The sequence below is a fragment of the Podarcis liolepis genome, assembly GCF_965112155.1.
Source record: "Podarcis liolepis genome assembly, chromosome: 7".
NCBI lineage: Eukaryota > Metazoa > Chordata > Lepidosauria > Squamata > Lacertidae > Podarcis > Podarcis liolepis.
This window is the reverse complement of record NC_139561.1, coordinates 42,851,712-42,867,088: the sequence shown is the minus strand read 5'-3', so window position 1 is coordinate 42,867,088 and position 15,377 is coordinate 42,851,712. Positions and strand designations below refer to the sequence as shown.

Below are 15,377 nucleotides of genomic sequence, written 5' to 3'. Positions count from 1 at the left end.
TCAGCAAAAGCACAGCCCAAGATGTGGAAACAGGCCTCTGCACCTTGTGGTTGGCAACCACTTTTATATTTTAACTACTTAAAACAATTATTACTTTAATCCAAAAGGCTAATCCCAGATATCTTGGTACATCTATCCCTGACAATGGAATAGTACACAAGAAAGTCTTCTTTGCCCAAATAGGTTTAAGTGCTTGGACTGCTTTTAGATTAATGACCTCTAGCTAGCCTGTATATATTTGTTTATGGGCTGAAGCACAACTTCAGCCTGGAGGATAGTTTGAATTTATCCTCAAATGAGTGGCATGATATTTTCAACTCTCCCAGTAGTATGTTGCATTCTGTTACAATTATCAACAGATAGCATTCTAAGCATCTAAAAGAAGGTGAACTGAATTTTTCTGCCAAGCTTTAAAATCAGCAATGGATCAACCTAGTAAATAATTTTTTTTTATTTCAAAACAGGTAGTCATAAAGGGGCCTGCCTCCACACCTGTATTTTCAGCAGAATAGTCCCAGACCTCTTTGGAGATCAGTGTGGCATGAAGTAGCTGCCTTTTGAAGAAAGCTATGCAGGCGTACCTCGGGTTACAGACACTTTAGGTTACAGAATCTGTTAACCCAGAAATAGTACCTCGGGTTAAGAACTTTGCTTCAGGATGAGAACAGAAATTGCATGGCGGCCGCACAGCAGCAGTGGGAGGCCCCATTAGCTAAAGTGGTCTTCAGGTGAAGAACAGTTTCAGGTTAAGAACGGACCTCCAGAACGAATTAAGTTCTTAACCCAAGGTACCACTGTACTGTATTCTGTGGTATTCTAGTTAGTTGGTCAGCAATTTGTTTGTTTGCATACTGTCCTTCATCTAAGGATCTCAGGGCAGTTTACAACATAAAAATACAAAATAAAAGCATAAAATTCATAATAAAAAATAACGAAACAATAACACCCCCCAACACACACATTCAATACACCAGTTGTAAAACACTTGCCACATATCATATGTGGCTTTTGCTTCTGTGTTTGGAGAGAAACAAACAACAAGTCTGGATTCAGACAATGTGACAAATTAGACTATAGCTTGTTTCTTGGTAGTGTAGCACCAGCAGGAGTGAAACACCTACCCTTTCAACAACATGCAGCTTGTTCATGTTAAGCCATAGTTTATTTTAACTATAGTTTAAAGCAGGGGTAGTCAATGTGGTGCACTTCAGGTGTTGTTGGACTACAAATCCCATTAGCCCCAGCAAGCATGGCTAATGGTCAAATAATTTTATGTTGTTAACCACACTGAGATCTAAGGATATAGAGTGCTATACAAATTAAATAAATTAAATAAATAAATAAATAAATAAAGGGAGTACTCCAACAACATTTGGAGAGACCGCACTGGCTACACCTGGTTTAATATGATGTGCACATCAAGCCTCTGTGTGTGTACATTTTGTTTGTGTGTGGTGATGGGGGTCATACACCACACATCTAACATTAACCTGTTTTCTGAAAAAGAATGGCCAGAATGACCAAGTCAACCACTATGTCTAGAAGTTTACATGTTGATTTGCTTGGATAAAGGAAACAAAATTTCACAACAAGTGTCTTGCCAGTTAAATAGAAATTACAATCTTTCATTACTTAAGGCACATGGCCTCAAAACCAACCAACAGTGTCACCTAGGCAAGGCTATTTTAATAAATAAGTCAATGTTTATATTACTGTGAATCAAGCAAATGAAAGACACAACCCAGTAATTAACCTTCAACATATGGAAAGCAGTAACATTTAACTTACAGAATTATTATTAAACATGAAAGAGGCACCTCTGGCCAAAGACAACAGCATGGATCTGAGCAAAAATGGTAAAGCAGGTGGTTTAGCTAATCCCATAGCAGGAAAACAGTGCAGCACAGGGGAAAAGGGGGGGTCAATAGTTCAGGATTGCGACGCACATATTATTGTACTGCAGCTCAACTTTAATCAGATGCCTAAAAAACATGTTTAGTAGCAGGCAAGCAGGCATCTTAGGGACAAACTAAATAGGACAGAGGTAGCCACGACTGCTGACATGACTTCCTAGTTTGTGTACAGGGTAGGGTGTTCTGATTTTTACACCAAAAGAAATATGCAGCAGAACTTCCCAGTGCCCCTCACAAAGGTGTTCTGCATGTAAAGTGCCTGAACAGATAAGGAAGAAGTTTTCCCTTACCTGTGCACCTCCTTTGATGTTAGAATTATTAATAAAATTATGAATCAAGCAGATATGTCAATATGGCTGCCCTAAGAACCTATCTTAATCCTTGTCTCACACACACTTTAAACCACTCTTTGCCTCGCCAAAATTAGCTTGCCTTTATTTTATTTATTTACATATTTGTTTTCAAGAGAATATTCAATTATAAAAACAGATAAAGTCATTACAAATAAAAAAGAAGTAAAACCATTCCAAATGGAAGAGAACAATATAAATCGAGCAAAAGAGGTGGGTCTCACAAAACAAAATATATTCACTGTCAACAGCTAGGGTAAAGAGCAGCATACAACAAAAGCTGCAAAATGAAGATTCTATACAAGACTGTGATTATGAATGGACCAAACTTTTTGCCATTCTGTAATTAACACTTTTTATATTCTCTATAAAGCCATAGTGATCACTGGCAAATATGCATTGTGAAGAGTCACAGGTTCAATTTTTTTAATTAAAAAAGCCATCTCTGATAAAGTAAATGTTCATAATTTATGTGAGAGAATAAAAAACCTCATGAACTACCCTCAACTGCATCTCAAACACAGCACAGCAAAACCCCACTTTTAACTGAAGGGCACCATGAATGGTAACAAAAGATATGCCAAACTATTTCCAGATTACCTCCTGCCTTTTAAAACTCCAGGAAAATTGGTGTCAATATTCTTTTGACCATATGTTTGACAAAATCATGATCTTTGTAGCAAGCTGATTAGGTTAATCGGAGAAAAGTGATTGTTTCATAAAAAGTAACTATGCAATTCAACAGAAAGAATAGAAAGCAATGGTGAAAACAATCATATGTGGAATATAATTCTGTAATTCCTGGGTTGTAAAACAAAGCTTTGTCCTTGTAATAAATGTTTCTCTTTACCCATTCCATCCCTATTTTTGGAACAAGAGATAGCACGGACACTTACAGCAACAAACAATGAGCCTCAAGATCACAGCCCATCCACCCAACTACTTAAGTAAGCACTAAACATGCTACCTTCTGTAATGCCATGACAATATATAGTCAGTCTTTGCACAACTTTGTGTTCAAGACAGCCTAGGTTTTACTATAATAAAGATGGTAATCAGAGCAGATACAAAAGAAATTGGCTACAGATCACCAAAAAGGACTTTGCAGAGGCAGGCAGGCAGTGATTTGTACTCCCATCACAAAGAGGGAAATGGGCATAGAGGGGTGTGACCTCAACTAGCCAAGATGGTTTTTTGATCTGCTTCTCCTTCCTTCTCCACTCTGGATGACAGGTTTTCACCCCTTTCCCAGGTCATCAGAGAATCAAAAGCTCAGGCCACAGTGATTTTCAAAATGGCCGCCAGGGCTCAAGGCAGTAAAAAAAAAAAGGCCTAAGGGAGATCAGAAGCTTCATTTGACACTGCAGCTTTAGTTGCCCTAATTAAAACTGCCTGAGGACTGAAGTAAAGCACTGAAACCTCTTAGAGAAGATATTTTAAAATAACCCAACAGTCTCACATGTTTCCACAACAGCTAATGAAGCAATTGAACTCAGCATGAAGAATAGAACTATAATTTAAAATATTTTTTTAAAACCTCAACCTCACAGCAAACTGTGCAGGATCGGGACCACTACCAGAATCTACACTTCCGAGGATCTCTGGAGAGCTTTCAAAACTACATGAGGCTTCTGTGTCCTGGATGAAGGATCTACTTTACTTTCTGTTGCCATTATATAAGCAGGCCACATCAAGAGGATACACAGAGCACTCCGTCCAAAGCCAAAAAGCTGTGAACCCTCGAGAGACATTATTTACATAGGTACACTGCAACACAGACGAACTTTTAAAATTTACATAACAGCAGGTACTGAGGTGTTACCCATTCAAAATATCAACTTATGAACAAGTAACTAAAGCTGCCTCCACACAAAAGGAAGCTAAAAACCAAATGAAGACAACTGAGAAGAGTAGGCAGTGATAAGGAAGGCACAAAACTCAAAGGAGGAGACTTGGCACAAAATGGGGGGAAGTGTGGGTGGGTGGGGGATAAACATGACGAAAAAGGCACATGCAAAAAAATGAGAAAAAAAGCAACAGCAACAAAAACCACAGATGACTTCTTCTCTGCCTGAGATCCCACTGAAACTACCAACTAGAAGTTTGACCAAGAGCTATGACCTCTATAACCAAAATGGGAAGAACTGAGCTAGCTTTCTTTCTTTCTGCAATATAACAAAGTTATATTGTTAAGTCTAGGTTAATGTTTACGTATCCTAATTTCACCTAATGAAGGAAGAGATGGAATATCCTGCTCTCAACCATAGGTGTAGGGATTACTCTATTGGGAAGATTGAGGGGAAGGGGAGTTAAACATTCAAACTCCCTTTTGGAATTCAGAGCAGTGTGTGTGTGTGTGTGTGTGTGTGTGTGTGTGTGTTTTATAAGAGACACATAACAAACAAATGAAACACAATACTAATACAAAAGCCTTCATCCCAGGTGGAGGTGGAGATTGGTGTACTTCATATGTTACTTCCAAAAGTAGGGGTCGGCAATCTGGATTTCTCCCAAACTCTATTTTCAATTAAATCTTATACTAAGTGAAGATTGGTCAGATAGATAACTCCTGGCTGATATTATGCTTTGCTTATGTACCTAATACCCAGCAACAACAATTTCTGGATGAAACTTTTACATTACTGCCCTCATTTAAACAAGGAGAAATGGTGATAGGTGATGAGTTAAATCTTGTACTTAATGATTATTTTGCTAAAAGCAAAACGCCTCATCTATCACAAAACTCGTGCAAGCCACCTTCTTTTAAAACATCCCTCTACAACATATTACATAATCACAATTATTTTGATGCTTGGTGCATAGCCAACCCAGAGCTAAGGAACTATGCATATAGGTCAACAAGGTACAAAAATTATGCCAAATTGTATTATTTATTAACCACAGAAGGCCTTCTTTCCCAGGTTCACAGCTCGGAGATTGGTGTTCTTAATATCTCGGGACCATGCCCGTTATCCAGAATGCAATGGGGAGTACACAAACCTAAACCTTTCTATTGAAATTTAGACCCCTGGATATTAAATATTTTTTATTTTACTACAAAGAAAGTCCTTAAAGAGATTCCTGGTTTTTTTAAGATTAATGATAAAGCAGAACAGACAACTTTTGTGGTTTGGGACATGTTTAAAGCTGTGGTCTATGGCATACCGATAAGCGAAAGAAACAGAATTTAAAAAGAAAAACAAAAGGTAAATTCTAACTAATTCAGGAAATACAAGATCTGGAAATGAGACAAACACATGCAAAGCCAAAGAGTATACAGAAAGTACTGAAGAAAAGGAGCAGAGCTTAGATCTCTAGAAGACTCACGTATACTTAATTCACCTCAGAAGATAAAGCAATATTATTTTGATTCAACAACAACAACTCAGCCTCCTAGCGAGACAATGACACAAAAAGCAAGCAAAACAAGTGGTGCACTCTCTTGAAATGCATAAAGGTGAAAAAAGTCTATAGACAAAAAGAAATGTTCACAACATTTTACAAATAAAAATAATCCCAAATAAAATATTTAACAACCAAGCTAAAAAAACTGGTAAAAGATAACATTCTCGTGGTCGGGCAGAGTATCTATAACAAAAATGATGCTATTGCCACACTTTCTTTACTTATTCTGAGTCTTACCAATAAACATACCCATCTTTTATGTTAATAAATTGCTTTAAAAATTCTACTAAATTCTATTTATGAAAAGAAAAAAAAAAGATGCTGGCTATGTTTTTTAGGGTCAAGAAAGGAGGAGGTATGGCAATACCTAACCTAAAATGGTATAAAGACTCCACTTACACAACATCCTGTTGATTTTGCAAGGCTCAGACCAGGTCCCCTGGTTAAAATTGGAAGAGCAAGACTTTATGAACCAATCTAAAAGGTCAAGACTTTGTTCACTCCCTTATCACAAAATGGACAACAAGACACTATAAAACATTATTAAGTATACAGAAGGGAGAGAGACTGAAACTTTCCCCTTTTAATTCCCCTTTAGTCCCAATAATTCAACACTTCCTTTTGTACAACAGCCAAATCAGGCTCATTTGCTACGTGGGGAAAAGTAGGATTATATGAACTCAGGGACTTCTACACTCATCAAAAGCCCCTTACAGCTTCAGAAATAAAATTTATATTGGGAGATATATCATGTGGCTGGTTACAGATATACAAGATTATACATTTTCTAAATCAGTCAAAAAAGATTATTTTTTCTTTTTAATGCTTTATTGGTTTTAAAACTGTGTAACATAAGTAATCAACAGAAAATATTTTTTTTTAAAAAAAAATAAACATACAGTGGTGCCCCACAAGGCGAACGCCTCGCAAGACGAAAAACTCGCAAGACGAAAGAGTTTTTCGTTTTCGAGTTGCTTCGCAAGATGAATTTCCCTATGGGCTTGCTTCGCAAGACGAAAACATCTTGCAAGTTTGTTTCCTTTTTCGTAAAACCATTAATACCCAGGGTGCATTGCTTGAAGAGGTGCAGTTGCGACTTGACTTCGAGGAGCAACACATTGCACGCGGTGTGGTGGCCTTTTTGAGCTTTTTAAAGAGTTTGCTGAATTTTTGAAGCTTTTCCAAAACTTCTTTTGCAGCTGTTTGGTAAGTTAAACTTTTAAAACTTTTTGGGGGGGTTTGGATTTTGGGTTGGGGTGTTTAGAATTCAAGGACTTGGTGTTGGGGAGAGGTTTGCAAGAATCTGGGAGCTTGTGTGGTTTTTTTCTGCATTTTTATGATTTTCTGTGACCATTGGGCCATGTTGTTGTTTTTTTGAAAAAAAATTCTGGGTTTTGAATTTCTGTGTGCTGGGTGGCTGGGGGAACAGCTGAGGAGGGGTTTGCAAGAATCTGGGAGCTTGTGTGGTTTTTTCTGCATTTTTATGATTTTCTGTGACCATTGAGCCATGTTGTTGTTTTTTTGAAAAAAAATTCTGGGTTTTGAATTTCTGTGTGCTGGGTGGCTGGGGGAACAGTTGGGGAGGGGTTTGCAACAGTTGGGGAGGGGTTTGCAATTTCTGTGTGCTAGGTGGGTGGCTGGGGGAACAGTTGAGGTTTTTGAAGACTTTGGTGATTTTTAAAGCTTTTCCAAAACTTCTTTTGCAGCCATTTGAGGATTTTGAAGACTTTGGTGATTTGCAGCCACTTCGTAAGTAAAACTTTGGGGGGGGGGGTGGATTTTGGGTTGGGTGTTTGGAATTCAAGGACTTGGTTATGGGTTTGAATCGCTGATATTTTTTTTCCTTTTTCTGAGTTTACGAAGGTAAGAGCTGTGCTGCCATGGGACCCAAGAAGACTGCTGCTGCTGCGGAGGCCGGCGAGAGGAAGAAGGAGAAGGTGACGCTGGAAATGAAGAAGGAGATCATCTGGAAGCACGACGGTGGAATGCGTGTGACAGACCTCGCCAGGGAGTACGGCAGGAACCCATCGACCATCGGGACCATCCTGAAGATGAGGGAGAAGATCCTTGCGACTGATGCAGCCAAGGGAGTCACCAGGATCGTGAAGAACCGCCCAGCTGTTCTGGAGGAGGTCGAGAAGTTGCTCCTCATCTGGATAGAAGAGAAGCAGCGTGCAGGGGACACAGTGACTGAGGCCGTCATTTGTGAGAAGGCCAAGGCCTTGCACGCAGACCTCATCCGGGAACAGCCAGGAACCTCAGGCGAGTCAGAAGTCTTCAAGGCAAGCAGAGGCTGGTTTGACCGGTTCAAGGCAAGATCTGGAATCCACAGCGTGGTCAGGCATGGAGAGGCTGCCAGTTCTGATGTTCCTGCGGCTGAAGACTTTGCAGCGGAGTTCCTGGAGGTTGTGAAGATGGAGGGCTACGTTCCACAGCAGGTCTTCAACTGCGACAAGACCGGGATGTTTTGGAAGAGGATGCCCAAAAGGACTTTCATCACACAGGAGGAGGCCAAGTTGCCTGGCCACAAGCCCACGAAGGACCGTCTGACCCTGCTCTTCTGTGCCAACGCAAGCGGCGACCTGAAGATCAAGCCCCTGCTGGTGTACCACTCGGAGAACGCACGGGCCTTCAAGAAACACAAGGTCGACAAGGAGCGGCTGAGTGTCATGTGGCGATCCAACAGCAAGGCTTGGGTCACACGTGTGCTGTTTGTGGACTGGGTCAATCTTGCTTTTGGCCCTGCTGTCAAACAGTACCTGCTGGACAACGACCTGCCGCTGAAGGCTTTGCTTCTGATGGACAATGCTCCTGCTCATCCTAAAGGCCTTGAGGTGGACTTGTTGGAGGACTTCAGCTTCATCAACATCATGTTCCTGCCGCCTAACACCACGCCACTGCTCCAGCCGATGGATCAGCAGGTCATCGCCAATTTCAAAAAACTCTACACCAAGGAGCTTTTCAGGCGATGCTTCGAGGTGACTGATTGCACCACCATCACCCTGCGGGAATTCTGGAAGGACCACTTTGACATCGTCACCTGCTTGAAGATGATCACCACGGCCTGGAACGGGATCAGCCAGAGAAATTTGAATTGCGCTTGGCGCAGCCTGTGGCCGGACTGTGTGGCACCAAGTGACTCTGATGCACCAGAGTCAACAGTGGTGCAGGACACTGTTGCCTTGGGGAGGACCATGGGCCTGGAGGTCACAGAGGAGGACGTCAGCGAGCTGGTGGAGGAGCACGACCACGAGCTGACCACCCAGGAGCTGGTTGAATTGCAGGCAGAGGTTGCGCAGGAGCAGGCCTGGCTGGAAGAGGAGGAAGCAACTGAGGAACGGCTGTCCTCCAAAGAACTGAGGGACATTTGCCAGAAGTGGAAGGAGGTGCAGGCTTTTGCAGAGCGGCACCACCCGAACAAGCACATGGCACATGACCAAGCGAACACTTTTGATACAACGGTCATGTTGCCTCTCAGGGAGCTGCTGAAAAGGCGGATGAAGCAGCAGACCATGGACAGGTTCCTCAGCAAGAAGCAAAGAGTGGAAGAGGAACCTTCTTCGAGTGGTCCCCCAGAGTCTTAGAAAATGTATGCACAGTACACTTTGTTGATTTTTAAATGTTTTTCTGTCATGTTTAGAAACTTAATTTATTGTTCCTTCAATTTTTGAAATGCTCTTTAAAGTATGTGTGACTTTAAAGAGCAGTTAATAAACTCTTGTTGTACCAAATTTGGCTTTGTTTGGACTTTTTTTGACCATAGGAACGCATTAATTGAATTTCAATGCATTCCTATGGGAAACCGTGCTTCGCAAGACGAAAAATTCGCTAGACGAAAAAACTCACGGAACGAATTAATTTCGTCTTGCGAGGCACCACTGTAGTCGGTGCTTGTTGTATGTAAAAATTTGTAGTTGGATTCAAAATGGCCTCCAGTCACCCCATTATGGTTCCCAGATTACATTCTTTAACTGCACACTAAACTTTGTCTCCTCTAGGTTATTTCAATTACATTAATTTTATAAGATTCCCCTATTTCATGCAGAAAGTCAATCCATATTAGTCAAATATAAGGACTCAAACACTATGCATCTTAAGTAGTTTTAAGCATCTACTCAATTCAACCAACACATTGGGAAAGGGATTTATTTATCTACATAAAACCCTCACACAACTGACTACTCTTCCTCTCACTTCATTAAAACTAAATGGAGGAAAGAATTTGGAGAAGAATTAGAAAAACAACTCTGGGAATATATTTGGAATAAACTATCATTTGGCTCCATTAGAACTCGATTAGAACTCAAGAAAATGCTCTAAAGATAGCACATTCCTGGTACATGTGCCCAGCTAGATAATATAGAATTAATCATAACACATCCAACCTTTGCTGGCAGGAATGCAATTTACCTGGCACTCTAGTACACATGTGATGGTTTTGCCCATAAATATTCCCTTTTGGAAAAAGCTTTTCAAACCATTAATGGAATGATGGAGAAATCACTACAACCAGATGCAAATTCAGACCTACTATCTTATTTTAGTCCTCAGATTAATAACATAACCAATAAAGACCACATCCTCTATTTATTAACTGCAGCTATATAAGTGATTGCAAAAAAAATGAAAAAATTTAAATACAAATCTTTCTGAAGCCTGGATTTTGCAATAAAAGGACATCACGCTTACAGACAAATAAACCATTTCACAAAAGGAATATTGATCGGGGGGAGGGGGAGACTATCTCACACCTTCTATACGTTTTCACCCTCCATTGATTCCTGGAACCTTATGTAGAGACATTTTCATTTGATTGCTTTACTTGGAATGCCTAAAACTACAACCGGCCACTATTTTTCTTTCTTTTCTGAACAACTACTATGGTCTACTTTCCTTGAATGGGTATGTTTTGTTACTCGAAATTAAAAATCAATCGCAAAGAAGCGGGAAAGGAGCATAAATAAACTGAATATCCAATACAAAACTAATTAATCAATGGCATAGTTGGGGGACGTCAACACTCAACGACTCACTTCCCAATTCTCTATATTGAAACATTTTTCACTTTTGCATTTCTCTCTATAAATACTACCTTCTACCTTATCCTTATCTTATTTACCTGAGTGAGATGCAGAGAATAGAAGTCTGCACCACCATGTCACAACCATTCACTTATCACCAATGCCTATTAAACTGTGATCAAGCGGCACCCTCCATTCTTAGAAGATGCTACTCTACAAAACTATTCTGTAATGTTGGTCACAATCCCTGAAAACATCAAAAGTAACTAATGAATATAGGGGAATGTCCCTTGGTTCCTTTATTATTTTCATATCCAGTTCTACTAATTGAATGATTCTTCCATCCCCAGCACACACAGGGCTATACCTTCCAGAGAAACCAAGGCTGTGCAGTGAAGTGAGGGCAATTTAGAATGAGCAAAGTGTGACAGTTAAGTGCAGCTACTCTTCCTTAACAAGCTTCTAAGTAAAAAATGCTCCACTTTCCCACTTGTGCTACATATAGCAAAATCTGCAGAACTCCAGAGCAACACCTTCTGTAGCTGAATATAGCCGATATGATAAAACACAAAGATCTATGCTCCCTGACTTCTGCATAAAGTATATAAGGGATCTGTAGATGCATACTGAACCAGTTCAGCCTTCTGAGTTGTTAGGCAGCTTACTCTCCTATTTAAAATGGAAAATATTTTCCAATTGCCTCACTGCAAGATTTCACAAACCTGGCTTGCACTGCCTGTGTTGTTTCTGACCTGAAACAAAGTATGGAAAATTTTTGACTCATGGGAAAGTATTTCAGAGAAGCATAGGCAACAAAAAAATGAGGTTACAGAAATGCAGCAGTTTTGTGACCCTAATTCACATTACTGCTCCTATGGAAGGATGGGTGGTATTTAAATATAATACTATTACTACTTTGTATTGTTAATAATAATTAACATCGACAACAACAATAACAACAACAACTAAGAACATGGTCCAGTTTACTATTGGGAAAGACAATGTCAGTGTTGGCACCCAAAAGGAAGACTATTCAAATGCAAACTGAAGCAGACCAAAAGACAACTGAGAAACCAGAACATTACTTTGAGAGAGGGCTACTTTGAAGTGAGTCTTCACATTCCTGTTGTACATCCCTGAGGCCAAGCAATGAACTGTGCTATTCCCCTATCACCTCTATCATGTTATACAAGAACACAGTATCAGTACAGGTTCTGACCAGTTATAATATCTGCAGTGTGACCGTGTGTCTCTCTGTGTGTGTTTTTCCAGTTCGAAAGCATGTCAAAGTAGATAAATAGGTACCGCTCCAGCGGAAAGGTAAACAGTGTTTCTATGTGCTGCTCTGGTTTGCAAGAAGCGGCTTAGTCATGCTGGCCACATGACCAGGAAGCTGTACGCCGGCTCCCTCGGCCAATAAAGCGAGATGAGCGCCACAACCCCAGAGTCGGCCACAACTGGACCTAATGGTCAGGGGTCCCTTTACCTTAAAGAACCCTAAAAACTACCTAAGTTTTAAAGGGTTATAATATTCAGTGTTATATTGAAATGGAAAATAAAATCACAATATTTCAACTTGATGATCTGAATGGCTCAAGAATTTCTGCAGCAAGCTTTTCTCAAAAAGGCTGTCTAGCTCCCTCAGTCTCTACTTCACCCCACCCATCCTACAAAAGGCAAACCATCAAGTTGTAGCCAAATTCCAAAGGGGTGGAGTGTGGGGTTTGCTGGCTATTTGCTCATGTCTTTCCTGCTAGCTAGAGGAGCTGGCAACCATTGTGTCCCCTGCATAAAACTGACAATTTCATGATCAGGCAGGCCACAGTGTGTAATAGAGCTCAAGGGATATGACCTAAGACCATATAAGGATATTGTGAGGTGAATTTAAACTAGCAAAATGTAGGTCTTTGGGGGGTTTCCCCATAGCAAACTCTTAGAAAAAGGATGTGCAGGACAGATTGGACTACATAAGCCTAAAGCAAAGAAAGTTCCCTGTTTTATTTTGCTCCAGATCAAACAAGCTGTTACAAGTGTAGGCAGCCCACACATTTGTTGTTCTGATGCATCATCTTGGCTTGTCCCTGGGGAGAGGCACAGAGCTTCCCCAAGCTATATGTACAAAGGGAAGATACGAGTAGTGCAGCGTTGGCTAGAAAGGCTTGTATTATGAACCCCAAACACAAGCACCATCAAAAGCTGTTGGTAGCTTTCTACTCCATTCAGATAAGTAGATTGCTACCACGGGGCACTCTTAATTACACCAACATCTTCCCCGCAGAAAACCAGTGGTGTGATTAAAAAACTGGTTCAGCAAGCACCGAGAAGCTGTACTCCTGGGTTTTTCCACACTCCCCAAGGCCCAAAGACACAAGGATTCAGTCCAACTCATATTGAAAATATTCAAAGAACGTTATCTGTCTGCTTTTCAACCAACACAAAGCAGCAGAGTATTCAGCATTTGAAATTAACCCACCAACTCGGCCAGCTGCTCCTCATGCCCTCTCTCCAGCAGACAAAGGAGGATCAAGTTCCTCTGAATTTTCAGCACAACTATGAAATACCCAAACCTCAAGGGATAATTCTGAAAGATACCCCCACCCTTTTTTCCAGCCTGCCAATGGAAGGTAAATGAGGCACTGGGCTGGCTGGAAAGACAGGATGGCTCTCAGCCAGTCTGCCACTAGAATGCTGCATGCAGCACTGAGCTCTCTGTTTAAAGAGGAGGTGCTCCCCAGCTCTGTTTACGTGAGTGGAGGATGGGTAAGATTCTTTGGTAATGAGAGAACAACATGCAGGACAGAGGCTTCCCCCGTGCATGCTTCACTGCAGTTATCCTAGAAAACAGATTAATTTCTGCTTGCTTTGCCATCACTGCCAAACAGATTTGAAACATTTCACACTAAGGAAAAATGGTGGAGACTAAACCTAGGCTTCTGAAAATGTAGCTAAACAAAAGCTTCTTTGAGACTTATGTACAATTTCCCCATCTAATACATGTTCAGGAAGCATGCAATACTAGCACTGGTTTACAAGCCAGGAAGATTAACACAGTTTGGGGGGAGAGGTGTTTTTAAAGAGCCATGTGTTACTTCAAACCAGGAATTTGGGGGCATGTAACTCTGCTTTCCTTTCAATTTAATAAAGAAATCTAGCCACTTAACAATGGCCACATCCAAAAATTATTTATGGTGAACACTTTTTTCCATTTTCAAGTTACACATAAACCTGCACACAATCAAATGCTTCCAGCGGTGGCCAGCTCTCTCTGCACCTTTTAGCCAAGTATGCAGTGAATCAAAGTATAAAAATAAATCAAGAGTAAACACAGTTCTATGTCACAAAGGAATTGCTTATATGCTCTAGTCTAAAACTAGAGATGAACTTGGAATTTTTTTTGATAAAGAGTTGAAAAAGGAGAAAGGTCTTCATAAAGGGAGGGGGAGAGAAAAGTAATGTGATGTACTTCTACCCAACCTACCTCAAAATCTGTCAAGGTAGCATTATGACATCAGCTTACTCACATGTTCCCCAATTGGCTGGAATCAAATTCTGAACCCCCCCCCCCCCCGGGCCCTAAAAAATTGGCACTGTTAAACAGGAAAGGCAGTAATTGCTCTTTTCAGCCACTGCAATATATAAAACTGTCTCCTTCAAGGAGGTAAACGAAAAACTGCAGAAGGATCTGCTTACCCAAAAAGCTAACCGCATACTTTAAAAGGGTAGCACCACCAAGAAGAAACTTTTTTTAAAAATCTATTTGATACAAGAGAAGTGGAATGAACCTCAGTGCATTTCAAGCCCAAGAATCCTCATAATGGGACTAAACAGGAAAAACGAAAACTAAAGTATGTACAAGCAAAAATGATTCCCCCTGCCCCCAGTAACACATAAAACATGCATGACTCCTTAAAACTTGCAAGCTCCCCAAGCTCTATCACTGGCAAATTAGAAACCGTTGCTGGCACTTTGGTCCAAGCTCATTTGCAAAAAAGCTTTTAAGACAGTTTGGTGGATGGATGTACTGCATAAACTAGGGCTATGTCACAGAAAATTAGAAACCTTTTATAAAATGCATCCCAAATTTTAGATTTGTGTTATAGAAAAAACTGAAAAGCAAAAAAATAGAGCACTGCTGAACAACTGAGTTCAGCTATTCAGCTAACATACACACTGCCTTCAACCCCACCTCAATTAGGGCATTCAAAGGCAGTCAGACAAAAGAATGCTGAGAGTAAACTGCACTAGACAGGAATATTTTTAGCTCGCACTAAGACACTCTGCTGTGAAATTTCTGCCTCTGCATTTATAACTATGGTATACTATGTGGATATTGTTTTTTAGCCCCCAAAAAGATACAATGCAATTGTCTTCAGAACACTTAAAATATCCTTCTGAAAAATACTTTTCAGAGATGACAAGCTTTAAGCAAGGCATCTACTTCCACCTATTTCAAACAATGTGTGCCTGGAGAAACCTCATGAACAGGGAGATAAGTCAAAATAGCTTCAATCACTTACATACAGCAGCCTGATCAATAAGAAATATTTCCTTAGATTACTGCGAAGTCTGAATGCATGTTACAAAATGACCTATGTCCAAAATAATATCCTAAAAATATAGTTGTGATAAGATATTGTGCTACACATTTAAGCAATACTGAAATATAAATGCTGTTCGGAAACAAGAAC

The 15,377-nt window shown here is 40.4% G+C and overlaps 2 protein-coding genes across 8 annotated transcripts in view; one reads left to right on the top strand and one right to left on the bottom strand.

The window, feature by feature from the left end:
- The window catches only part of ANKRD11 (ankyrin repeat domain containing 11), a 185,137-nt gene that overhangs the window by 97,257 nt on the left and 72,503 nt on the right, over positions 1–15,377 (bottom strand). The window lies entirely within an intron of this gene.
- Positions 6,564–9,399, top strand: LOC310711580 (tigger transposable element-derived protein 1-like). The gene is made up of 2 exons (XM_083513682.1): positions 6,564–6,874; positions 7,375–9,399. Exon 2 carries the CDS (start codon positions 7,549–7,551, stop codon positions 9,250–9,252), a length of 1,704 nt encoding a protein of 567 aa, XP_083369808.1. The 5' UTR covers positions 6,564–6,874; positions 7,375–7,548; the 3' UTR covers positions 9,253–9,399.

Coding starts and splice junctions, on each gene's coding strand:
- LOC310711580 (XM_083513682.1), top strand. CDS start 7,549: ATGGGACCCAAGAAGACTGCTGCTGCTGCGGAGGCCGGCGAGAGGAAG.